Genomic DNA, 27,825 nt, shown 5'->3' with positions numbered 1-27,825 from the left:
TTGTACTTTTCCAAAGCTTTATTGTAATAACAGTGCGATTATTCCAGGGACTACATGGTTAAACAAAGCCGGTGTGTTCTATCCTCGGATAGGTGGTTTTAAGAAACAGCTTTCTTTACAGCCTCCACTATGGCGTCTTTGTCAATGCCAAACATTTTGAGCAGCTCCGCTGGTTTACCGCTACGTGGGATGCCATTCACTGCCAGGGACTTCACTACGATGGACTCGGATCCATTGTGTTTCTCCCCGGCAACTGCTGCAGCCACTGCCTCTCCGATACCACCTGAACAGTGAAAGAAATGTATTAGTGTAATGTACATTGTTACACCAACACCTAACAGAAATGTATACTCATCACAAGAGCTTACACTTTATGAGCAAGAAGTAAAGGAGTAAGGCTGTCAACCGATATAAAGTATGCACATATATAGGACAGTGACCGGCTATAGGAAAGACTTACCTTGAGGATAATGATCCTCCACTGTTATGATTCTGCCCTTAGTAGCTCTGGCGCAGTCCAAAATAGTTTGTCTATCCAGAGGTTTAATGGTGAAAATGTCGATGATTCGGATACGGATTTTATCTGTAAGAAATAAGCAGACATTTAGAAATTAAATAATAGGAGGGAGATATTTGCTAAGTTTGGAGACAATATCAATCCCAAAACCTTAACCTCTCAAATTCTGGAATAATTTGCGACTACAGGATCTATGAGGTTAGCCATTGATTACTGGGTGCTGATCAATTGTATGGAGAAGTTTCTCAGGTCTGCCACTCCAAGTATGATGTAAAACCTTAACGAGGCATATATGCAGAATATGAGATGAATATTTGATTCTTATTCTGCAGATAGATATAAGTGTTTTTAGTAGGACAACCCCTTTATGGGTGGATGACAACATTTGGCTTCTTTCTTCCAAATGCAGCTACACACCTGACCTTGGTTTTGTGCCAGTAAGCAGTTGTATAGAAATGTATGGAGCTTAGTTGCAACACCATGCACTACCCATGGTCAGATGTGGAGCTGTTTTTGGAAGAAAGCAGTTATATTTTTCTGCTCCTTTAAAGCAAAACAACCACTTTGTTTAATGAAAAACAAATTAGCGCTCCAGGCTGAAATTATACATGTCCCGCATCTCCCTCTCCCAAGCGAGGTGACGTCACGCGAGAGGCATGAATTCATCTTTCTCATGTGATGTCACCTCCCTCTCCCATGCTCCCTTTAAGCATCGAATCTATGACTCATGTTGCACACCATATACTTTGAATACCATTATTCTTACCTTTCTCAAGCTGTTCTGCTGCAGCCAGTGCCTCATGCAAAGTGACACCAGCACCAATGACCGTCACCTGATCATCTTTGCTCTGACGTACAACCTAAAACACACCAAAAGAGACACAATACATCATGGAATTGAAAAATCAGTAGAGAAACCAATTCATAGTGCTCTATATTCCCCATCCAGTAAAAGTATATTTCTCTTCTTGCAGTCATCTATGCCTGATAAATATGTCCAATAAATCTATGATCCACCTATTAGACCCACATCTATCTTCACCATCCAAGCCCCTTATTATGCCACCTGCTTCTCATAGACTGTTTGCAGCATTACTGGAGTGAATGATCCAGAGCAATACCATAGAACAGTGATGGCGAACCTTTTAGAGACCGAGTGCCCAAACTACAACAAAGACCCGCTTATTTATCGCAAAGTGCCAACACAGAAATTCTATTTGTGATTTATACTCCCTTCTCTGTCACAGTTTTCATTGATACCAGCACCCTGAGGACACCAATAAAGCAGAAAATAGTCCCAGGTAGAGCTGTCACTTTAAAATACCTCTGTGCACAGCAAGTCCTGGACTGTCTGGGACTGCAGGAATATACCTGGAGTCATCTCTGGTGATGGCCTGAGTGCCCACAGAAAGGGCTCTGAGTGCCACCTCTGGCACCAGTGCCATAGGTTCGCCATCGCTGCCATAGAACATGGACAAAAATAGTGCTATTTATGGAAGATATCCTATACAGCCCCTTTAATCATATTAACCACTCCAGTATTACCTCTACTAATTCCTATAGCTCTGGAATACTCCAAACCCACTATCACACACCTATATAACTTAAAGAGAACCTGCCATTCACATTAACCTACCCAAAAGAAATACTTAGTTAAAAACTATGATTATAAATCATTGCCCATATCCCTAAATGGTTTCTTTCCATGGCTGCAATGTGTAACTGATGTGAGTCCAATGACACTAAAGTAGTCCTGCATATAAAATGTTACTTGTACTGCCCTCCTCCTTAGTTAATAAGGCTCTATGGAAACCAGAAAAGGCTCTAATAATTTTCTCCTTGCACTGCACTGTAAATGTGCAGCTATCTTTTTTGGGGTGGAGGAGGGGAGGTCATGTTTGATTTATGTTCTAGGCTATTAAATCTTTGAGCCCTTTTTTATAGACTACTGTGTTTTTTTTGTACTTTGCAACACATTTATGATGTGTCTGCACCACAATTTAGCTTCTTTTCTAACACTTGCACCTTTTCTTTTTCTTTGTCACTTAATTAGGGTGCAGCTCTTCAACTCCAACACTATCCCTGCACTTATAGTTTCCAGTAGTTTTCAGATAGTCTTATTAAGAACCAAATAAAAGTAACAAAAAGCAAGTCTACCAACTTCTAAACTACTTCATGAATGTGGTTTCACATTTCTGGCGCTCATTTGTTCTTTTTAAGGTGTGTTAAATACATAATGGCCGCATTCACACGACCGTCGTGGGGATGTATTTGTGGCTGGAAATACGTCCACATAGACGGCTATGGCGACCTTATGGCAGTACGGTGCCACATGCTCTATCTTTAACCTTGTGTATGGTCATGCGGTGCTGTTTTCTAAGCAGAGGGTAGGGGTGAGCAGCACTCACACCTTCTCCTCTCCAGCGTGCCGCCGTATTCTTGCCCGGCTATGACCGGGTGAGCATATATGTGTGTGAATGCACCCTAAGGCTGTGCGCCACAATGTAACATCACAGTGCAAATTCCCACACCAGAAAACAACACTTAGCGTCAAAAATACTGAATGCCTCCCATTGTCCCTTGGTAAAACTGGCAGGTATGATGGATGAAATTTCCAAAGTTACCGTATTTTCCGGACTATAAGGCGCACATAAAAACCTAGGATTTCCTTAGAAATCCAAAGTGCGCCTTATAGTCCGGTGCGCCCTATGTATGGAGGAGGGCAGCGGACCCTACTTACATAGGTCCCCGCTACCGGAGACAGCAGATCTCCAGCGGGAACTGCAGAAAACGCGGCACAAACAACAGGCGCCATAGCGCGAACCAACTTCTGTCGCGTGGTCTGCAGTTCCCGCTGAAGATCTGCTGTCTCCGGTAGCGGGGACCTATGTAAGTAGGGTCCGCTGCCCTCCTGCACCTGAAGGGACCCCCTTCCCCGCTCACCTCTCTGGTCTCCGCTCCGGTCGGTCTCCACTCTGCCACGCCCCCAGACCTCCGCCATGCACCCGACCCTGCGTCTTATAGTCCGGTGCGCCTTATATATGGAATTATTCAATATATAAGGCGTTTAGTACTGATGCGCCTTATAGTCCGGTGCACCTAATGGCCCGGAAAATACGGTATATCCAAACATTTATTGGGAGATGAGAAAGCAATAACTGACAGTCTACGTAGAGTTGCTTTCTCAATCCTGAATACTGACCTTCGCTTGTCCGATTTTGAATTCCTCATTGTTGTTGTAGATGACTGCGTTCTCTGGGCGACTGGTCCTGATGAAGCATATTCCCTGAAGACAAAACAGAATCGACTGTATCATCTGATGAGTATTTTATGGTGTACCCTGTCTAGTGCAGGATCCTATCTCACAGGATAGTGGATAAACTTCTCATCGCGGAAGGTCAAACAGCTGGCAACCCCAACAATAATGAAAATAGGGGCATATAAGTTTCTCTGAGTGTCCTAAGTTAATGGAATACTGGGGACATACTTGACAAGTGGGATAGATTCACATGGGGCAACAGCAGAGCTTCACACTCCGAATTACTGAGGGTCCCAGCATTGAGAGCGCAGTAGTCAGAAACTTACCAACCATCATGCGGATTGGGAAAAATTGTCTAAATAAGGAAAATCCATGCTCAACCTGCTACTCCATCAATTAGTGAGAACAGGACCAGTGAGGAGCATGACACACCCGTGAAGGGGCGTTAGACCCACACTGATTGTGATATTAATATTAATTCCCTTTATTGTTAATACACTTACTTTTGTATTTGCAGCAAGTTCGACTGCTTTCTCAGCAGACACTGCATCACTGGGGTAAAACACGGTTGCAGATGGGACAACACGGAACATGCTAAGGTCTTCTAGTCCCATCTGAGAAGCTCCATCCTCACCTGGGAAATCGAAAATTAATATCAGAAATGAAAAATGCTGATATCTTGAAAAAATGAGAACCTGATAGCTGGTTTCAGGCCATAGTATACAGGACACATCATTCTAGGTCCTGATGATGGCTGCTGTCAGGTCTTAGTATACAAGGCATGTCATACTAGGTCCTGACGAGGGCTTGCGTTAGGCCGTAGTATACAGAACACATCATACTATGTCAAACAACCAAAAAATTCCGAAGGTGGTATTTACACCATCTGAAAGAGCGTCGGCACTACCAGACACACATTGGAGGATCACGGACAGCCTTGTGGAATCATGGCATTCAGGTCGGGTACTCTCTTAATACACGGGTGGTGCTCAACCGAGGAGTGAAGTATTCACACAAATAGGAGAAGAAAAAGAATGGCGACACTCACCCAAATAAGAGAATATTCTTTTTTATTCAAAGTGGTGCATAGGACAGGGAGGTGCTACACGCTGTACGGCCAGACGAAGCGCATGAGTGCGCGAAACGGTCCATTGCCGGAGTTTGCAGTGTGTAGCACCTCCCTGTCCTATGCACCGCTTTGAATAAAAAAAGAAGATTCTCTTATTTGGGGGAGTGCTGCCATTCTTTGGCTTCTCCTATTTGTGTGAATACATCATACTATGTCCTTATAACAGCTGGTGTTAGTGCACAGTATAAAGGACACATCATACAAGGCCTGATCATAGATGGTGCCAGGCCACGTCATACAATCAGGACACATTATACTAGGATATACCAATGATGACATGTAACAAGAAATTGTGCAGAACAAGTATATAGTACTGCTATTTTTCAGGTTTTTTTTTAAAGACATCTGTGGTTTGATATGGAGTCTTTCATACGGTAATTGTTGTGCTTGTAATTTTAACAAACAATTGCCACTCATACTTATGTTAAACAGGACCTGCCACCAAATTCCACAGTACAAACTGCATATAATATTAAATATATTGTCTTGAAAACCTATATCTCCCAAAAGCTATATAATTCTGATAATGACATTAGGATTTTTAGAAATCCAGATGGTTAGAGCTCATGAGCCCAGGTTTTATTCATAAGCTAGGCTATATTTGTACCCAGGCTAAATGCACTAAATTCTCTGAGCATTAGGATATTTTACTAGTAGGTGAAAAGCTTAATTGATGGTCAATAAGATGCATGGGCAAAGGTTGTGTTTTACTCATGAATACACTGGACTTATAGTAGTATCTTGCTTACTAATTTTAATTATACAGAAATTCTGATACGGGTTTTTAATGAAAATACTCCAGTGTCATCATCACTAGGAGACCAATGTAAAGGAAACCTACTATCTAGAATTATAGAAAAAAAAAAAAAAGAGTGGAGGGTTGCAAACCAAGAGTTGTAGGGTTGCAAACAAAGCACATGCTGGTGTGTGCCCCTTCCTCTAGCTTCTTAAGCCCTTGTTTATACATTAAAAGGTTATAAAAATGAAAAGCCTTTTGTGTTAACACAATGGCATAATAAGCTAATCTTTATCAGCTCCATAGAGATGAATGGAGCAGAACGGACATGCTCCATTCACGGTCTGCTCCATTCATCTCAGGGAGCGACGAGGGGTCCGACAGAGGTACCTTGGACCCCCCATTCTTGTAATCTGTGGGGGTCCCAGCCATGTGGATAGGGCCTAACTTGTTTGGTGAAAACCCCTTTAACTGTATGAAGTCTGTACAATAAAATCTGCTGACAGAGCATTTTTAAATCTGAGGTGTTAGCAGCTTATATATGGCATGCAGGTCTACCTGGAGACACCAGTCTTCTTACACTTGGAGGTGTGAAGAAAAGAAAGACAAGAGGACTAAAAGAAAGAAGAATAGGATTTACAACTGAGGAGGGTGAGGAAGAAATGAAATGAAAAGAGGTCGAGTACAAAAGAAAAGTAGGTATAAAAAAAGGGACTGTGTATAATCCCACAGCTATAACCAAGAATAATTAAAAGGGTTACTATAAATTATATTCATGGCATATCAATTTTATATACCATAGATATCTGCTGATGAGGAATGGTGCCCCCTACTGGTGCTTGTTCATCCTATTACACTATGATTATCCCGGGACAGTAGGACATGCAACTAATCCTACCTTTTCTTTGTAGCAATCGATTATGGAAATGTATAGATGGCTGATTATCCATAATTATTTGTTCTTATTTGATTCAATTCAATCCTTTGACGATGGTATATGTAAAAATCAACTACCGGTATATCTTAGTCATAACAAAAATCGTCAATGCCCTTCTGACATGGCAGCAGAATACCCCTTTAAGTCAGGGCATTGCAGGGAATATAAGATATGGCAAAATAGTTTCTACACCAGACTTTGCTCATAATGTGAAGAAGTGGAAGCTCTGAATTGCTCATAAATAACTGCACAATCATTGTCAACATTTCCTGGCAGGAAGACAGATAAAGTCCCCCAGCGCAGCACTAAGAGGGAGATGGAGAAGAGAATTATAGAAAAAAAAAAAGAGTGAAGAAGAAACAAGTAGGAGGAGGGGGTAGACAAGAGGGACTGAGCCACAATGAAAGAGATCGAAATGTGCAAATAATAAGATACAGAGGAATATAGAAAGGCAAAAAGGAGACAGGGAGAATGAAGCCTTTGTGGGCATGTTCCTGTACTTCAGGCGTCCCTGTTGTAATACTCTATGGAGCTAAAAATACTTTATCAAACTTTGTCTGTCTAGTTTTACTTGAATGCAGTCGCTTACAGTCGCATACAGTCCCTTACAGCCAGTGTGTTATAGAGCAGGAAGAGCTGAGAAGATTGTAAACATTGTCCTATTTGCAGGCAGCATATTATAGAACATGAGGAGCTGAGCAGATTGTACATAGTGTACTATTTGTAGGCAGTATATTATAGAACATGAGGAGCTGAGCAGATTGTACATATTGTGCGATCTGCAGGCAGCATGTTATAGAGCAAGAGAAGCTGAGCAGATTTTACATAGTGTCCTATCTGCAGGCAACATGTTATAGAGCAGGAGGAGATGAGAATATTCTACATAGGGTCCTGTCTGCAGGCAACACGTTATACAGCAAAACAGATTGATTTATAGTTTACCAGAAAAATAATCAGTGTAACCTTTTGATCCCTGTTTGTTTAATGCTTAGGAGTCCAGAAAGTGGTACTTGTCAATGGATCCAATATAAGCATTCATACAGAGATAGTAATCATTAAGACCTTAGAACCACCTGCTGGACGCCTTAGGATAGAATGAACAGGGATTAGTTAAACTGAAATGTTTACCACTACGTATCATTCAGCTCTAGAGTCTGAAATAATACCCAAATATGTTCACTATAATATAATAATAATTCTTTATTTATATAGTGCACACAGGTTACGCAGCCCTGTACAAAGCTTGCCAAGTCGGTCCCTGTCCCCATGGGACTCACAATCTAAACAACCTACTAGTATGTTTTGGAGTGTGGGAGGAAACCGGAGTACCCGGAGGAAACCCACGTAAACACGGAGAGAACATACAAACTCTTTGCAGATGTTGTCCTGGGTGGGACTTGAACCCAGGACTCCAGTGCTGCAAGGCAGAAGTGCTACCCACTCAGCCACCGTGCTGCCCTATATCTTAAAAACTATGGCAATTCCCTAGAAACTCCTGCATTTTTATGTTAATCAATCAACATCTATTCTAGAATTTATGTATTGTGGGTGTAAATAAATCCTACTATAACCTGAAAGAATTTAAGTCATTGGACCAAATATATTATTCTGGCTGTATCATTTTTGTCTACCTATGCACTAAAAAGAAGGTCTTTGGAGCTTGTACCTGTATTTATAAAGTGTATGCTCTACTATTGTGTTATGGCTACGCTGTTCTGCAGGGCGTGCTAGTGCTTAGTCGGAGTTTGCTCCACATTTATGTTTGGTGTGCACCACAATTCTGGCACACAGTCCACATTGAAAGTGCACCAAAAAGAAAGTGCAACTGTCCCAGATTTTCCATGGCAGTGCAGATTGCACCAGATAATTGAACACTGTGCGCCACTATTGAATTATCTGGCGCCTCCTGCACATGAGCAAGGCAGATAGCACCACTTTTTATATATCTGGGCTACTGCAAAACCTGTAGAGAAACACTTACCTATGGAAACACCACAGTGGGAACCACAAAGATTGATGTTACTCTCTGAGATGGCTGCCATTCGGATTTGGTCAAAGGCCCTGGTGAAGAATGTGGCAAAGGCACTGGCAAAGGCAACAGTACGGTCTCTAGTTGTGCAACCAACGGCGACACTCACCTACACAGGACATATCAACATAACATACAGATTATATATATAACACTACTATACTGCTATGGACTAATGTATAGGGTCGTAGGTCCGCATTACTGGGGTCCCAATGGTAACATAATTTATGATATTTACAATGTAATCAGTACAGATCTGAGAGACAGATTTAATTAGAATCTGATTTTACAGCTATAGATAATAGATAGTGACCATTGCCATTGTGTAATCCTCATCTGTGCGGAGGCGTTAGGCCGACTTACCATGTTTTGTTCGGCAATATAGCATTCGATGAAACGATCTGGATGCTCCTTCTTAAAGAGCTCAGCAAAGGTGGAGTTCTTTGTGTCACCATCCAGGGCAATGACTCTGTCGTTCGCATGGCCAAGTTTAGCTAAAGCAATACCGTAAGCCTTGCGGGTGGCAATCTGGAAGAAGAACGCATTATATTGTATAAATATAATAAGACAGCTTTGTTCTGTAGCTATATTCTGGGTTATTCTAGAGGTGCTGTTCAATTGTCCAACTTTGGAAGTAAAGAGACCTAAACTAAATGCACCCAAAATGTTCAAATTCTCAAAGACGTCACCATAAATCATAAAAATACTCTTTATTTATATAGCTCCATCAAATTTCGTAGAGTTTCACAGATTCTGGGGAACATATACAAATAAAATAAGACATTATAGAGTAATAATATAGTTATATGGAACAATAGGAGTGGGGGGGGGCTGCTCACAAGAGCTTAAAGTCTGTGAGGATGAGGGGGTGACACAAGAGCTTACAGTCTATGATAATGAGGGGTGACACTGGGAGCTTGTATAATAGTTTAGCCATTTTTAAAAGGGAATGGAATAAAAATAATTTAATAAATAAAAAATGCTGCTGCTTGAACCAGCCATCAGCCGCCATCTTATATACAAAGTTCAGAGTCAATTGGACTGCAGAGAAGCTTGTAGCTTGGTACCTGGTACTTTCTGCATAACAGACAGGGGAGTATTCAGAATTGGTTAATAAAGAGAGAGCTAAAGTTGCATGCAGTTAGCAAGTGTGATAGGCCTAAATAAATGGGTGTTAACCTTTGGAGTTTGGGTATTACTCTGATAGTCTGGAGAAGGGCATTCCAGAGCATTGGTGCAGCTCGGGAGAAGTCCTGGAGACGTGAGTGGGAGGTTCACATTAAGGGAGAGAATACTCTAAGATCACCGGTATATCATGTTTATATATGCTGAACATTCAATAGCAGAAAATATCAGATATGACCAAAATAAGTCCCTAAGGGTTAATGGAGTGTAAATAAAACAGTTGGAAATGTGATGTGCGTGTTGAAAGACATTCTGCAATACTGCTGCTGATATTATCCAATTCACCAGCTATTGCTTCATAGTGTCATCATATTGACATTTATGTGTAATAAAAATAGTCTGAAACTTTATTGGACAAAGTTACCTCCCCTAGGGAGTGAGTGTTGCAAATAATCTAAGCTATCACACAAGCTTTTCACCTTTTCTGAATCTACTATTTCACAACTCCACTCTGCAGAGCTTGAGTAGTGTAATTTGTACCGTACAAATCAGGCGATACCTTTTTGAGGCTTACTAACCTATTTGATGAGCTTTCGAGAATACTACCGTATTTTTCGGACTATAAGGCGCACCATCAATAAATGCTTGCTAAAATGTCTAGATTCATATATAAGGTGCACCTGATTATAAGGATGAATGACCAGCAGGTGTCAGACCTGTGCACAGTTCAAGGCAGCTGTTGTCTTTAAGTACAGTTCATATATAAGGCGCACTGGACTATAAGACGCACCTTTGATTTCTCAGAAAATCAAAGGATTTTTTGTGCGCCTTATAGTCCAAAAAATACGGTAGTTCTTTTCGTCAGACATAATGTTTTATGTGAAACAGAATTTTATACACACAATGCAGTGATCATCAAAGGACATTAAAAAAAAACTTTAAAACAACAGAATGATATACACACACAGACATCTTTTCTACGACAGATTGGTAATAAACAGTTTTCAATTGCGACTTCCTGTCGTAAGTAAGATATCTGTGTATGTATCATTCCGTTGTTTTAAAGGGTTTTTTTAATGCTCTTTAATGATCACTGCCAACTGTTCATAAAATACTTTGAATTTTCTGTTTCATGCATAACATCAAGTCTGACAAAGAGAACTTTCATTCTTTCAAGCTCAGCATCAAATATACTCAGCCTCAAAAAGGTATCGCCTGATTTCTTCTTTCTTCTTATGCAGAGCTTGACAAATTATGCCAAATTGCCAAGTACCCAGTAACATGATCTTATTTTCTGCCCTATCTCATATGATAGAGGGAAAGAAGCCGAAACCTGGTATCTGTTGTTTTATATGATATGGAGTGGGAAGTAAATCTCAACAGGACTCCTAAGAGAGACAGTAGGAGTCTTGGTTTTCACTCACCTTTTCTCCCAATTTGTAATTAGGTGGAGAAGGCATCTTAATACCCTTGATGTTAATGGAAGGTGCATCTTCCACTGGAAGCGCTGGGCTCAGTTTCTTGTTACTTTGGATCTTGCTCTGGATCTCCTTAATTGCTTTTTCGGCCATGTCTTTTGGAAGTGGCTTCCCGTGCCAGTTCTCCATATCTTCAATGCCTTTTAATAAAGAAAATACACCAGGGTGAAATGCAGTTCTGCTACTCAGAGGGTTGTGCCAAGTTTAATATCCCCTAACCAATGCTTTTTATGCATGCAATTCTGTGACAAAAAAAATCTGCAGTGTTTCTGCACTGTGTGAACATACCTGTACTATTATGCCACTCCATATTATGTATAAGATACATTACACAATGCTATACAAGTATCAGTTCTCTCACAATGAGATGTTTCCCTTATTGCTGTTCATTCACTGTATTATTTATCCAAGTGGTTTGAACAATACCTGGGATGCCTTTGCCTTTAAGTGTTTTGGCGATGATAGCGGTGGGCTGGTTCTTCACAGGAGTCAATGCCTTACACAGCTCTTCTACACTGTGGCCATCCACAACGACCGTGTTCCACCTAGAATGTATAGATAATACAAATGTTACTAGTAGTTAGAGAGGATCTTTAAGAAGTTCATAGCCCCCATGCTTGCAGTACATGAAAATATTAGGGTAAAATATATGCAACTTCATGTAGAACAGTACAAATCCCCCTTTGAGCAACCATTTGTCCATTGCACTATAGTCAACCTTCACGGTTGCCGCAGTCCCTCTTTACATAACATAATACTAATATATAAGGTTGGGTGCTTTACCCTATAAGTAGAAACAGAATAAGCTTTGTGATGCTTTATATTTCCCCAACTTTTAACCCATTAAACTAATAGCTTCCTCAGAATTCCTACTTTTATCTTAATTTAACTCCAAAGTCATATGCAAATAAGTTTCAAATAAGAGTCACTTTTTGACTTAGGCGTGTCACTTTTAGAGGCTAAAGGTGGGCTGTCAGTTCAGCTGAACATACCTTGGACAACATGGTACCTGGAGGCATGCTTTTTATACAAAAGGTAGCGGTATTTTTCACTGTGATTATATATTATGACCCAGGCCTTCATGTATCTGGCGCACCATAAAAACAAATATGCATCAGAAATGTCAAACCACATTTATGAAGGGGTTAAGAAGTTTGTAGACTTTCTTTCTTTTTGTCTAATTTTGCACCAAAAAAGTGTTGGGAACCTTTAGAAGTGCAGAAAAAGTGTCGGGATTGAATATCTGCACCCAAATTGTGCAAAAAACAAAAAAAATAAAAAACTAGTGCAATGCCAATAATAAATTCCCTCTCATGTTTCTACTAGGTGCTATAGAGCTCAATGTTGGATTGTCTGAACTAATGCTCCCCATGCAGCCTCTAACTGTGACTCATCTCAGGCAAAAAATAACTCTTCTCTGCTCATTTGCACATGACTTTGGCCATATTTTATCAGTAACCAGAGTGAGATTACACATAAAAGAACGAATTCTAGAGATTATATTTCTAGAAATCTTATAGTATAGTGGGGTGAAATATGGTGACAGCATCCCTTTATATCTGCCAACAAAACCTAACTCCTGGGTATAAAAATTGCTGGCCGATCACACCAAAATCACAAGTTACCACTACCCTTGTGCAACACTATTTATAATTATGGTGTGAATCCATACAGCATAGTACAGTACAATTTCCAACTTACCCAAAAGCCTCACAGCGTTTCTGGTAGATCTCGACTTTGTGTTGCAGAGGTGCGGCTTCGCTCTGTCCCAGGCGGTTGACATCGATGATAACAGTGAGATTGTCCAACATGTACAAACCAGAAAAATTCATTGCCTCCCATACAGAACCTTCTGAAGTCTCTCCATCACCGAGAAGGCAGTATGTTTGGTAACTAGGAAAATAATCAAATATATATGAGGTTTAGATTTATTTTTTTATTTCATCTTTGTTGGGAAGTAAGTGATATTTATGGTGAGTGCTGCATGTACACAATGGATTCTCCAAAGACATCGTCAGCACCCAACCCTAGTTCATGCTAAGAACGTGTCTCCTAAGAGTCCTAAAGGGTGGTCAGTGACTAAGAGGAGAATGGGGGGCCGAAAGCAAGAAGGGGGCATAGCAAAAAGTTAATACACATGTACACCCGACTTTGAGGATTGTAAACCAAGCACACTTACATGCTGGTGTGCCTAAGGGGGGTGACACACATAGCGTTCTTAGGCCGCTTTTGGTCCGTTTTAGGTTAGTGCGTTTTCAAGTGGTAAAAACTGCATGCGTTTTTGACAGGTTTGACCAATTATCTTAATTCAAACTGGTCCAAAACGCATGCGTTTTTTTTCCAATCTGAAAACGCACTACTAAAAACGGCTTAAAAACGCCATGTGTGTCACCACCCTGAAGGGCTTTGGGCTGCAAAGCTGTTAATTGACCACAGAGCCCCTCAGCCTCATTTGCATAATTTGTAAAGCCATTCTCGTAAAAACAAGGGCATAAGAAGCTAAAAGAAGAGCAGATCCTGTCAGATGGTCCACACACATGCATACAAGGGTGCTTGGTTTACAATCCTTTATCTGGGTGGTAGCATTCAATTAATGTAAAATGACCATTCAGAGCTCACATAAGCCCACCACACAATACCTAAAGGAATTAATGGAAAAGTCTTAAAGGGGTTGTCCACTTTCAGCAAATAATTGATATGGTTTGTGTAAGGAAAAGTTATACAATTTTCCAATACTTTCTGTATCAATTCCTCACTGTTTTCGAGATCTCTGCTTGCTTTCCTGCTATAGAAGCTTCTATATTTACTACTAGTGGACAAAAATCTGACCATGGTCACACAGGTGCATGGCTCGTTAGTATAACAGAGAGTGATCAGAGGTGTGCACGTGCACCTGTGTGACCATGGTCAGATTTCTGTCCACTAGTAGTAAACATAGAAGCTTTCTATAGCAGGAAAGCAAGCAGAGATCTAGAAAACGGTGAGGAATTGATACAGAAAGTTTAGTGGAAAATTGTATAACTTTTCCTTACGCAAACCATATCAATTATTTGCTGAAAGTGGACAACCCCATTAAATCTGGACTTGATCCCAGAGATAACTGTCCACTCACATAGGATTGTGTGATAAAAACATATAACGCAGGTAGGGGGTGCAGGGCTTGATAATAACAGCGACCGAGGGATGGGTGTTGTAAAACATAGGCCAATCATCCAATCCGGACCATCATTATCCTGACAGAAGATCTCAACCACTGGAGGGAAATTTTCCCTCCAAAATTTGAACACGTTAATCTAAACTAATTTCCAAGTATCCTAATGGCCCAGGATCCTGCCATGAACTAGAAATTTGAATGATAACGTTAAATAAAGTAAAAGTAATTTTTTACTAGATTCAGCAAAAAAATTTCGAAAAAAAATTGTCAAAAATGCTGTTGTGAGACATCAAGTGTCAGTATGTTTGATACTGACACTTGATAATTCTGCCTCACAACAAGTCTCCACACCTTTCTGCACGTCTCATGCCAAGTTCGTGTGAGGTAATAAAAAGGCGGGAAATGTGCTGAATAATGCAAGCCAAGGACAATGTGCAGCACAAATAGACACTCCTCAGCAAACAGGCCCAGGATTTTATACAGACTCTTATCACTCCTGCAATGTGATTAAATATGGATATATTATTTTCAAAGCTTATAGAGGCTTTGAATAGGGATTGGCCTATCTTAAAGAGGACCTGTCACCCCAAATTAGTGCCCCCATCCAAACATACCTACTGAATCTACTCCCCGGCCCCTTACTAATGCTGCCAATTTCAAAGCCCTGGCATTGATCAAACTTCAGTAATCGGCGCTTAAGAATATGACACATAACATAAATGGTTGCACATTTACTAAGGGTCCGAACACCGCATTTTCGTCGAATTTCCCGACTTTTTACCGTTTTGCCCTGAACTGCCCCGGGTTTTTGGCGCACGTGATCGGATTGTGGCGCATCGGCACCGGCTTGCATGCGACACGAATCTGGGGGCGTGGACGTCGGACAACACGAGTGATTCGGACAAACCGCGAAATTTAAAAACGAAATTGTGTTACACCAGGAAGAAGAAAGTGAACATCCGGCGGATCTCAGCGGGGGAAGCCACACATGCAGGAAATTGGACAAACGATCTTAGTGAATCGCGGCAGCTCCGAATCCTCGTCGGACATTCCGGATCGGTGGCGTCAACGGGACAGGTAAGTAAATGTGCCCCATGATGTCCGATCGATGGACCAGCAGTCCGGCTTATTCATTAGGGAGACGTCCAGGCACCCCTCTTTCTTCACAGGCCGCCACTCCCCTGGACTCCAATTATCACGCTTGTGCATGCGCAGTAAGTGCCGAGGGCATGAAGCGGCAGCTCTTGCGCACTGGATGCCATGCTCGCCGGCCTCTAGTGCACTGGTGCCTGGGGGAGTGGCAGCCTGTGAAGAAAGAGGAGTGCCTGGATGGCCCCCTAATGAATACGTCGGACTGCTGGTCCGTCGATCGGACATCATGTATGTTATGTGTCATATTTTTAAGCACCGATTACTGAAGTTTGATTAATGCCAGGCAGCATTAGAAAGGGGCCGGGGAGAAGATTCAGTAGGTATGTTTGAATGGGGGCACTAATTTCGGGTGACAGTTCCTCTTTAACAGCATCTTTCCATAGTTCCTATATATGAAGGTACATAACGTGGTATCATTTTTTAATCCACAGATAAAGTCTCATAACACAACACAGCTCATATGCCAGTCATCAGATCCCCCTGAGTATGGCAAAGATGGCCACCACTTGCACAATTACATGTTCTACTCTATTTATCCTCTAGTGCCTGTATAACACCTGAACCCCTATACACAATGTCATGTTTGGGACATCTTTACATCTTTATTTATGTCAAAGGATAATTTTCTTTAAAAAAGAAGAAAACTAAAGAGGCAAACATCTGTCTTCTGCAGTAATAGAAGATATAAATATGTGGTGATGCTCACCAGTCCGTTATAGGAGGATGAATGAGTGCTATGATAAAAACTCAAGTATCACGAGTTAAAACATAAAATAATATAAAGGTATCTCATGCAACACCAGATATCCTCTTTTGGGCAATCAATGTACATTTATTGATAAAAATAAATAAATAAACTGATTTTATTTTTCTATTTTTATCAATTATGTCTGTACTGATTTTATTTTTCTATTTTTATTTATTTTTATCAATAAATGTACATTGATTGCCCAAAAGAGGATATCTGGTGTTGCATGAGATACCTTTATATTATTTGTCTTCTGCAGCCTGCATGTATTCCCATACATTGCAGTCTGCTTAGTCCCACTTAGGCTGAAATCCATGATGGTCTGATCTGTATCTGCTGACATATTTACAGCCAGATAATATATAATTCAACTATAGAAATGCCATATTATAAGATAATTCAGGGTAACATAAAGTGAGGTTAAAGCTTAGGGGAGAGAATTTCATACTGATCGGACTGCAATTGGAAAATATACAGGCTCAATAGGACAAACAGCTTAGGATATTTTTTTTTTGTATAACAATGAATTTCAAAAATTATTTTGATGACATAAAATGATGCAATTGATGTGAGGGAGGAAAAGATGAGTTACCTGGCCTTATCAAAGTATTTAGCAGTATAAGCCATTCCAGCTGCTGCTCCCAGTCCTTGACCCAGAGATCCGGTGGCCACATCTGTGAATTCTTGTCTCTACAGTAGAAAACATTAGCAGGTCAGCACTCTAAAAATGCAGATACAGTATAATACAAAGGGCAAAAAGCCAATGAGACTCTGATTGCAGCCTGTTAGGACAAAGGGAACATAAAAATATGAAAATACTCTTAATATATATATATATATATATATATATATATATATATATATATATATATATATATATATATATATATATATACTTTATACCATATATACTCGAGTATAAGTCGACCAAGTATAAGCCCCTAATTTTACCACAAAAACTCGGTAATACCTATATTTTTTTTACTCGATTATAAGCCGAGTTTGGGTTTTCAGCACATTTTTTTGTGCTGAAAAACTAGGCTTATACTCGAGTATATATGGTATATATTATTTAAACTGCCAAGAAGGGCTGTAATAGTCACAATTAGCAACACAAGTTTATGTTTATGCCACGATGTGAGAAATACGCACCGGTACAGGATGACCTTCAAGGACAGAGTCAATTTTCCGGAGGTTTAATAGTTCTGATTCAGACAGAAAACCAGCCTCTGCCCAGGCGGCGTACAGGATGGGAGCTGCATGACCCTGGAAGGAAAAAAAAAAGATTGGAAACATCATTCTCACAAAGACTTAATCTTTTTCATTACAGAGAAGACAAAATAATAACTAAAACAGCCTTGAAGAGAAAAACATTACAAAAATGACAACAAAACAATAAGAATAAACATTGTAGTAAACCATCATGGGACGGGTAACTGTTTTGTATAGACAATATAGTGGCGGCAACAAGGTCATCCAAGTCTCTAGGCTTAAGGAAGCCATTTACCTTTAAAGGGAACCTGTCACCACATTTTCACAAATGCAGCTAGTGACAGGTTCCCATAGAGCCCTATAAACTAACTGAAACCCTTCTTTTAGCTAAAATTTTTTTCCCTTACATCCCCATAAATCTATCACTATGTTATACTGCCAGGCATCAGAGGGGGCGTTTTCTACCCAACAGCACTTCCCATCTACTCCTCTCCATGTCCCATGCCTCTTCCCAGAGTGATGTTATCTAAGGTCCTTTACCCAGTTACGTTTGCAACGTCTATACAATGTATGTATCTGATCACATGGCAGGATCATGGCATGAACCCAGCATTCCTCCATGGACTTCTAATCCTCCCCATCCTCCATGGAGACATGCTGTATTTTCATGTGATCAGATATATACATGACCTTAGATGACATCACCCTGGAAACATGACAAGAAGTGGCAAATTATGTAACAGAGCTTTCTCTCAATGTTCCATACAGCAGCGTGTTCTGTAGCAGTGAGACCTGTCAATCAAATACAAGCAGGCAGGGCAGTGCATGAACACTGCATATACCGGACCCCATTACTATCACTGGACTCAGGTGGGTTGAATATAAGTTTACAAACTGATTTTTTAATACTGCAGCCATAGAAAGGAACCATTTAAGGATTAGGGCAATGCTTTTTAGTCATATTTTTAAACCCCTTCTCTTACGGAACGTGCTGGCTGTGGGTGCTTGCAGAGGGCTCACTTGCATATTGCAGCAAACACTTACCGGTAACAACCGTGATCGGTGCTGTCTAAAAGTAAATGCCCCCTGTGCCTTATGTATGACTGTAATGTTGTCCTAGAGGCTGTATAACCTACCTTAGACATCACAAAACGATCATTGTTGGGGTTCTTAGGATCCTGAGGCTTGTACTTCATTTTGTAAAAAAACAATACTGACATAATTTCTGCTGCACTGCAACATGATGTTGGATGTCTAGGAGATAAAGTTATAAAAAAATGATTTCAAATTACATTGCCCCACTTACATAATATTTTGTTTTAAGAAATAAAAGATCTGTAATTTCTGGGAGATGTTCACAGAATTATGTTTTTTAAACTTACCGTACACTGATATACGACCTACCCACACACCCCAGCCACCAACTTATACTTTATACATCAAAGCAACTACGCCCCTGAATAAGGTTTATATGGAATTTGAAGCTATTAATTCCTTATATTTTGAATCCCATAATTTTACAATTGAAAATCTCCCAGAAACTTCAAACCCATGATTCCAAAATACAAGAATATATCTAAAATAGACCCATTAAAAATGTAATTATTACAATATTTTAGAATCCAGGCAACCCCAAATCGCTCCTATGCATGTCATATATTATACAGTGACTTGTAAAATAATAATATTATAACCAATAGGTCCTCCCAGTAAAAACCCTAGGAATAGGATACATTTCGGATTATTGGGGGGGTCTTTCTTACCACTCAGGGTTGCACATGTGTAATTAGAACTAAATTTATTTTTATGAGGCTGATGAAGATTGCCATGTGTGGTGCTTCATCAGTCTCATAGAAGTAAATGTCTGACACAGCAGACACAGAGACCACCGTTCTTATGATCTCGGCTGTGGATACCTTGTAATATGACTGAGCAAGGGGAGTTCAACTGCTGTGACGTCCCACGTTTAACAAAATTGGGACACCAAACACTCCTTGAGGATCCATGGTTATTCTATCGTTTCAGAAGTTCAAAGGAGTACAGGACGGACTCTATTACATGTGGAACCATGACTTAGCTCTTCATCTGTGTCATATCCATCACCACGTTATATCTCATTGTTCCCGAGTTCCAAGGATAAAGTCAGGGAGGCGGAGGAGCTCAGTCATGAAGTCAAGCTCTCTCTGTCTCTGCACTTCTCCTAACTCTTGCGCATGCGCCATGTCCATGTAAGCCCTGAATGTGCACATGGATAGCCACAAGGGTGGTTTATGTACGGGGTTCAACTACCAGATATGTGCTGAAACTGGATTAACATGGACACGGCACATGCGCAAGAGTCAGGAGGCAGAGGAGATTGATGTAGAGTGGAATAGTAGTGAGGTTCCCTGTTGAGTGAAAGTGGGGAGAGCTTGACTTCATGGTTGAGTTCCTCGCCTCCATGACTTTATTCGATATTTTTTTTCGGCCGTGGTTGGGGACGAATTCTGAGGTCCTTTCAATCAGAAATAATGACTGTATAGATTATACTACTCTTTATGTGACATATACTGTGATTGCTATATATCTCATGCAGGTTAGAACACACATAGGCACGACACATGCTGGAAATACTGATTACTCATCCTTACACGGCAGAATGGATGTTAGATCCAAGATTTCCACACAAGTCTCAGTTTGCATTGGTTAGGTTCAAACAAAAGAAGTTTTGTACATGCAAGTTAAATATTTCCAACCCTGCAAACCTCACGTATACTTAGCCAAGGTCTAGATCTTTCTCTTCTTCACGGCCTGAAATGGGGAGCAAGTAGATGTAAAAATACTGGAACAAGAAAAGAGGCAGCAGAAGTCCCAGCCATGTGTATAAAGTCATATGGAGACACAAGGAATATTCCTATGGTACATTTATTATTGTGCTCCCATAAAGTGCCATATTACAGGTCTAACCCAACTCTATTATAAAATAGCTATATGTACAAATATCTGAATGGACAGAATGGAGATCTATCTAATGATCTTTTTACACCTAGATCAGTAACCATGACAAGGAGGGTATAGACTTTACTATAAGACCAGAGAGACTATGGAACTTGCTGCCACAGGATGAGGAGATGGATGATAACCTGGACATATAGAAGTGGAGGTAGATGTTTCTAATAATTCTGTCAGATCCCTATAGTTGTGACACCATATTGCTAGGAATATAACATAAGAATGGGGAAGCAGTCACTTAGGCCATCACTGTGATTACATGATGCCTGTTCCTCATCTACAGTCCTTACACAATGGTCCCCTGTGTCCTAACAGGGTGGCAGTCTCACAATGTCTTCTATGATATTGTGATTAGATAACATTGCCCAAAAAATTCCGAAGCTGTGAAAAGTGCACATTCAGGACAAGACAAGTAAAGACGGCTTAGAGGCCTGACTGCCCACGGGGAATGGCAGATGCCAAGTCATCACTTACTAAAGCAACACCAGGGACGTTCACTTGGCTCCATTGTTATAAAGACTTTACATATAAACAGGAGAATTTTCTATTATCTATTAATCTATCTAATATAGTATCTATCTATATGTCTCATATTAATCTAATACAGTATCTATCTACATGTCTCATATTAATCTATCTACATGTCTCATATTTATCTATCTACATGTCTCATATTAATCTATCTACATGTCTCATATTTATCTATCTACATGTCTCATATTAATCTATCTACATGTCTCATATTAATCTATCTAATAAAGCATCTATCTAATACAGTATCTGGAGAAAAAAAAAGATAATAGAACTCCAAAAAATAAAGTGGTTACCGTAAGTGGATTTATTCCATGTTATCTGCAGCATTTCTCAAGAAAGGCTCAACACTAGAGCCAAAACATTGCTACTAACATGGAATAAATCTACTTTATCTACCATATATACTCAGGTATAAGCCTACCGCAGTTTTTCAGCACAAAAAATATGCTGAAAACCCAAACTCGGCTTATACTCGAGTAAAAAAAATATAGGTTTTACCAGGTTTTGTGGTGAAATTAGGGGCCTTGTCTTATACAGGCGGTCCCCTACTTAAGGACACCCGACTTACAGACAACCCATAGTTACAGACAGACCCCTCTGCCCACTGTGACCTCTGGTGAAGCTCTCTGGATGCTTTAAAATAGTCCCAGACTGCAATAATCAGCTTAAAATTGTCTGCAATGAAGCCTTATTGATAATTCTTGGTCCTATTACAGCAAAAAAATTTGAAACTCCAATTGTCACTGGGGCAAAAAAAAAAATTGTCGGGAACTACAATGATAAAATATACAGTTTCGACTTACATACAAATTCAACTTAAGAACAAACCTACAGTCCCTATCTTGTATGTAACCCGGGGACTGCCTGTACTTGGGTCGGCTTATACACGGGTACTTTATTTTTGGAGTGCTGTTACCTTTTTTCCACTATTTCACCCGCCATTTCCTTGCGTTTATTGCTGGCAGTTTGCCCTTGTGCTGTTGAAATTCTCTTTTTGTAAAACAGTATTTATCAATATGTCTCATATGAATCTACCTATCTATCTGTTTATTTACTTTATCTGTCTATTATTCAACTATAAATTATCTATATATCTATCAGTCTAAATATTCTACTGTATCTGTCGCGTACCTATCTATAACAAAAAATGAGGCATCATTTCCAAAAATATAGTAAATAAATACATATGTGGTTTTATTCCATTGCTATGTATCTAAAAAAAAAACGAAAAAAAGAGCAGCACAGTCTATCCAAAGTCAAAAATTAGAGTTGTGGGTGCTATCCTAGTACTCTTACCAATCGAGTCCAAATGTAGAAAACAGAAACTGGCAGCACTCCGTTAGTGTGAAAAAAAGGGTGTTTATTCCATCCTATGCAACGTTTCAGCTGTATCTCAGCCTTTCTCAAGCATGCTTGAGAAAGGCTGGGATACAGCTGAAACATTGCATAGGATGGAATAAACACCCTTTTTTTCACACTAACGGAGTGCTGCCAGTTTCTGTTTTCTATCTATCTATCTATCTATCTCATATCTATTTATCTATCTCATATCTATTTATCTATCTCATATCTATCTATCTCCTATCTATCTCATATCTATCTCCTATCTATCTATCTATCTCATATCTATCTATCTATCTATCTCCTATCTATCTCATATCTATCTCCTATCTATCTATCTATCTATCTATCTATCTATCTCATATCTATCTATCTATCTATCTCATATCTATCTATCTTTAATCAAGGAGCCTATATGATGACACCCAGTATTACCTTGCACAATGTCGTGACCAAACTGTTCACTTTCTCAACATGAATTTCCTAGGTTCTGGCTATTTCATTATTGCTTCTTCTGTTTTTTTTTCTTCTTACCTCACATGAACTTGCTTCATTTTTGGCAAATAAATGTGCTGAAACATAATGGAGAACTGGCATTGCCTCATGGATACATTTCATATCATGTACTGAGGTCCCCCTTGTACCAAGGTCCTTTCTCTGAGGTAACTTGTTATTTGGGCCCTGCTGTTTTAACAGTAATTTAGGGCCTCAGACTATGTTTTTATTAGGGCTCTTATGGTTATACTTTTTAGGGGTCCTAACTATTATTGGGTTCCTCATCTACAGTCCTTACACAATGGTCCCCTGTGTCCAAACAGGGTGGCAGTCTCACAATGTCTTCTATGATATTGTGATTAGATAACATTGCCCCAAAAATTCCACTGCTTTTTATTAGGGCTCTTATGGTTATACTTTTTAGGGGTCCTAACTATTATTGGGTAGCTGTGGTGTCACCAGTAGTAAGGTCTTGTTGCTATCATTGTAACTGAGGGTCCTATAGCTGCCATTAATATTCAGGTTCCTGGACCTGTTCCCATTACATGAGGGGTTAATAAGAGTCTATTTTAATGGAGGCAGCAGATCCACTGTTTATAAGGGCGTGCTAAGATAACGCCATTAATATATGTTTGGTCAGGACTCGCTATTGGCAGAGGCTCGGCGATGGCGGGAGCCTCAGGACATCTGGCGCAGCAGCGCACCAAGGGCATCTTTTGTTTTTGTTATTCATTCATTCAGACGGAGCTTTTGTGTGTGAAAAAAAGCAGAAATGATTGTGCTCTGGGCTAGAAATCGCCCATGACTGCAGGTTCAGACACATTCCACATTGTGAAATTCTCAGGGCCTAATAAACTATATTTATCTTGAGCTAAATATACAGCGATAAAATAATATTTGATGACTTTTCTACAGAAGTTTAAGATTCTGTCCAAGGGTGAATCTTGGGGAACCCAGAAATATCCTGTAAACACATTGCTAACTAGAAGGGATCGAATGCACTGTTCATCCTAAGCTTGCTGGTTCATGATTAATGGGGCGGTCAACATTTTCAACCGCCAAGTATCTGTGCCTTCCAGTAAGTAAGATTAAGCATTAAAAGGATTTTCTGGGTAGTCAATACTGCTGTGGTGACTATTGCATAGGATAGGTTGTTTGTATCGGATAAGTGGGCGTACAATACCTGCTACTGATGAGCTTTGGAAACCAAAAAGAGAATGCAACTGAAAACACAGCTTCCTTGTCTCTGTTTAGTGGTCAACCGGGGGTACTGCAGCTCAGCTTCCATGAGTCATCAATATCAAAAAACCAAAAAAACTTTTAAGCACTTTGGTGACTTACTAGTAGGTAGTAACCGTCAAGTTCTGAACAAGTGCTGTAACCATCAAGCTTATACTTTATTATTTTATTAACGTTCCTATTTTGCACCAGCCTGAGTGTCTGTGTGTAGCTGCTCCATTTCTTTAAAGGTGTGGACAATCAATGCCTCTATGCTTTATCGGTCATTTCATTACTATTGACATTTCCCCTGTAGACTCCCCTTTGCGTACATATACAGTATATTCAGGGGCGTAACTACAGGGGCAGCAGCAATGGGGCCCACAGTGTCAAGGGGCGCTGGCTTCTGGGGTATTGGGTGTGTATATGTTGGATTTGTGAGTGTGTGTGCGTATGGTAAGGATATACTGTATGTGTTTATATGGGTAAGTGTATATGCTCTATATGTGTGTGTAAATGTATGTACAATGTGTATATGCTGCATGTGTGTATATGGTACTACAGGTATGTGTGTATATATATGTATAAATGGTGTGTTTATACTGTATGTATGTTTATGCGGTATATAAATGTGTGTGATTATAAATCATGTGTGACTATACAAATATATACAGGAAGAGGGCCCCATTCAGAAGTCTGCTATGGGGCCCTGCCACTCGTAGTTTCCCCTGAGTATATTTATATTAATATGACATTAATTTATACTTATTATCATTTCTTAGAATTTGATTTATTATTATAACTTATTTTATTCCCTCCTGTCTTTCTTCTATATTTATCCTGCACACAATGTATCATATAGATCACCTCTTATGACAGTAAATCCTCCCTCCCAGGCACGCGGCACTCCTTTTTCTGGGAGAGGTAAATGGTGGCTTTTCCTTACTTACACAATTGTGATGTTGTATATTGTGCTTCGAGGATGGTGAATTTCTCACGATTTCCTGGATTATAGTCATTATTCATATTTCCTTGTACATTCCGCTGATATACTGGATCTATCACTAATACATGACATACCTATGTACACACAGTGTACATTACACTATGAGGCTTTGTTCACATTTGCATATTTTTTTAAGATCTTCTATAGGTGAAGAATGAGGTGAAGTAAATTGTATGGGCACCTTCTGTGTATGAGCAGCTTTGGTGTATCTGCACCTACTAGGGATTGAATAAAGTTATCCCTCATTCACAGGATAAAGTATAACTCGCTGATCATTGGGGATATCATGAATGGGAACCCTACTGATCACAAAACTATGGGTCCTTCAAAAATATGGAAACTGCCTAAGTACTAGTAGCTCTATCCCTACATGTGTAGAGACCCCTATTGTGCGAAACCCTGTTGAGTTTGGAAAAACATCGAACGCTTATGGGCTGAAGCTGAAGTAAGAAAAATAACACATAAGAGGTCCAGCTCACAGGGTACTTCTGGTTCTGGAAGATCAGGGGTGGTCATGGACCTGCTTCATCCAATGTCTGGCCCCCTCGAATATGGGACATCACATTCTGTTTTGTCCCCTGCTCAGGTGAGGTCAGTCATTGGATGAAGCAGGTCCCATGTCCCTTCCGGAACTTCCTGTTTGGCCCGAAAACTGGTATCCAGAGCATGGTAAGTATGTATTCTTTTTTTTTCTTACCCCAGCCTCAGCCCATAGGGCTAGGTAAGTGGGTTCAGCAGGTGCTGGTCACATGGTTTACACCTGAGCAGAGGGCGTGTAACAGGTAAGTGTACCCTATAACAGTGGAGACAAACCTTTGACACGGGACGGGTGCTGGAGGTGGCACTCAGAGCCATGGTATACACCTGGGCTCTATAGCTTCTCCTCCAGTAGCTGGATGCAGCAGGTGCTGGGCACATGGTATACACCTGGGCAGGGGATGTAACAGGTAACTGTGCCCTATAGCTTCTCCTCCAGTAGCTGGATGCAGAAGGTGGTGGCACATGGCATACACCTGGGCAGGGGGTATAACTGGTAACTGTGCCTTATAGCATCTCCACTGGTAGGTGGGTGCAGAAAGTTGTGGCACATGGCATACACCTGGACAGTGGGTTAATAAGTATATATCCATTTCAAAGTCTCCTCTGGTAGGTGGGTGCAGCAGGTGCTGGTCACATGGTCTACACCTGAGTGCAGCAGGAGATGGCACATGACATATACCTGGGCAGCGGGGGTGTAACAGATGAGTATATCCTATAACATCTCCCCCAAACTTTGGGTGCAGCATGTGTTTGACACATGACGTATACCTGGGCAGGGAGGTGTAACTGGTAAGTGTCCCCTATAGTTTATCCTCTGGCAGGTGGGTGCAGCAGGGGGTGGTACATAACATATACCTGGGCAGGGAGGTGTAACAGGTAAGTATATCCTATAACATCTACTCCAAAATTTTTCTGCAGCATGTGTTTGGGACATGACATATATCTGGGTAGGGGGTGTAACAGGTAAGTGAGCCCCATACCATCTCTTCTGGTAGATGGGTGCCCTAGGTGGTGGCACATGGCATACATCTGGGCAAAGAGGTGTAACTGGTAACTGTGCTCTATAGCATCTCCTCTGGTAGGTGGGTGCAACAGGAGGTGGCACATCACATGGCATACACCGGGGCAGGGGGTGTAACAGGTAAGTATATCCTATAGCATCTCCTCTGGTAGGAGGGTGCACTAGGTGGTGGCACATGAGAAATACCGGGGCAGGGGGGTGTAACAGGTAAGTATATCCTATAACATCTCCTCTGGTAGGTGTGTGTAGCAGGTGGTGGCACATGGCATACACCTGGGTAGGGGGTGTAACAGGTAAGTATATCCTATAACATCTCCTCTGGTAGGTGGGTGCACCAGGAAGTGGGACATGGTATACACCCGGGGAGGGGGTGTAACAGGTAAGTATATCCTATATAGCATCTCCACTGCTAGGTGGGTGCAGCAGGTGGTGGCACATGAGAAATACAGGGGCAGGGGGGTGTAACAGGTAAGTATATCCTATAACATCTCCTCTGGTAGGTGGGTGCACCAGGAGGTGGCACATGGCATACACCCGGGGAGGGGGGTGTAACAGGTAAGTATATCCTATAACATCTCCTCTGTTAGGTGGGTGCACCAGGAGGTGGCACATGGCATACACCCGGGGAGGGGGTGTAACAGTAAAGCAGAAGTTATATCCTGTAACATCTCCCCTGGCAGGTAGTGGGCACATATAACATCAAATGCGGTAGGTGGGCAGGTACTCACCCGGAGCCGGCTGCAGTGGTGGCCTTGATGGACATGATGCGCAGCCTGTTGGCCGTGTCCCTCAGCGCCTGCAGTGTCTGCTGGTCGGGCTTGTGATAATCCGCCATGGTGAAGCTGCGGCTGCCGGGGATTAGTGACGGCTGTGCGGGCACTGACAGCTGGAGACACCCGGGGAGCGCACACCCAGGGCTGATATAGGCAGACAGGGAGGGCGGGCAGGAGGCTGGCACCGGAGAGGCCTGGCACAGGGCGGGGAAGTACAGAGGAGGAGGGCCGCACATACACACCAGCTTCCTGCTCATCCTCCTATAAAGTCTACTATGCGGTTTTCATGCGTTTAACTATCCTGTCTATAGGCCTGAGGAGTCAGCAGACCCCTTCGATGTCCATATGTCCACATAACAGTAGTAGCTACACTGCCCCCAGGATAAATGCCCCAAGTCACCCACTCTGCCTGCAATGTGAGGGTACTCCA

At 41.0% G+C, this 27,825-nt stretch overlaps 1 protein-coding gene across 1 annotated transcript; it reads right to left on the bottom strand.

The window, feature by feature from the left end:
* On the bottom strand, positions 1 to 27,601 carry TKT (transketolase). Its single transcript, XM_072128403.1, has 14 exons — positions 27,351 to 27,601; positions 18,613 to 18,730; positions 17,417 to 17,530; positions 16,857 to 16,954; positions 12,912 to 13,103; positions 11,637 to 11,755; positions 11,157 to 11,350; positions 8,971 to 9,135; positions 8,560 to 8,716; positions 4,280 to 4,410; positions 3,720 to 3,803; positions 1,284 to 1,377; positions 461 to 583; positions 1 to 283 (listed from the first exon to the last, which is right to left on the bottom strand). The coding sequence occupies exons 1-14, from the start codon at positions 27,455 to 27,457 to the stop codon at positions 99 to 101; spliced, it is 1,881 nt and encodes a 626-aa protein (XP_071984504.1). The 5' UTR covers positions 27,458 to 27,601; the 3' UTR covers positions 1 to 98.
* Positions 27,602 to 27,825: the final 224 nt, after the last annotated feature.

The sequence above is a fragment of the Engystomops pustulosus genome, chromosome 10 (genome assembly GCF_040894005.1).
Source record: "Engystomops pustulosus chromosome 10, aEngPut4.maternal, whole genome shotgun sequence".
Taxonomy (NCBI): Eukaryota; Metazoa; Chordata; class Amphibia; order Anura; family Leptodactylidae; genus Engystomops; species Engystomops pustulosus.
The sequence above is the reverse complement of the archived record's forward strand: the minus strand, read 5'-3'. Positions and strand labels throughout refer to the sequence as shown.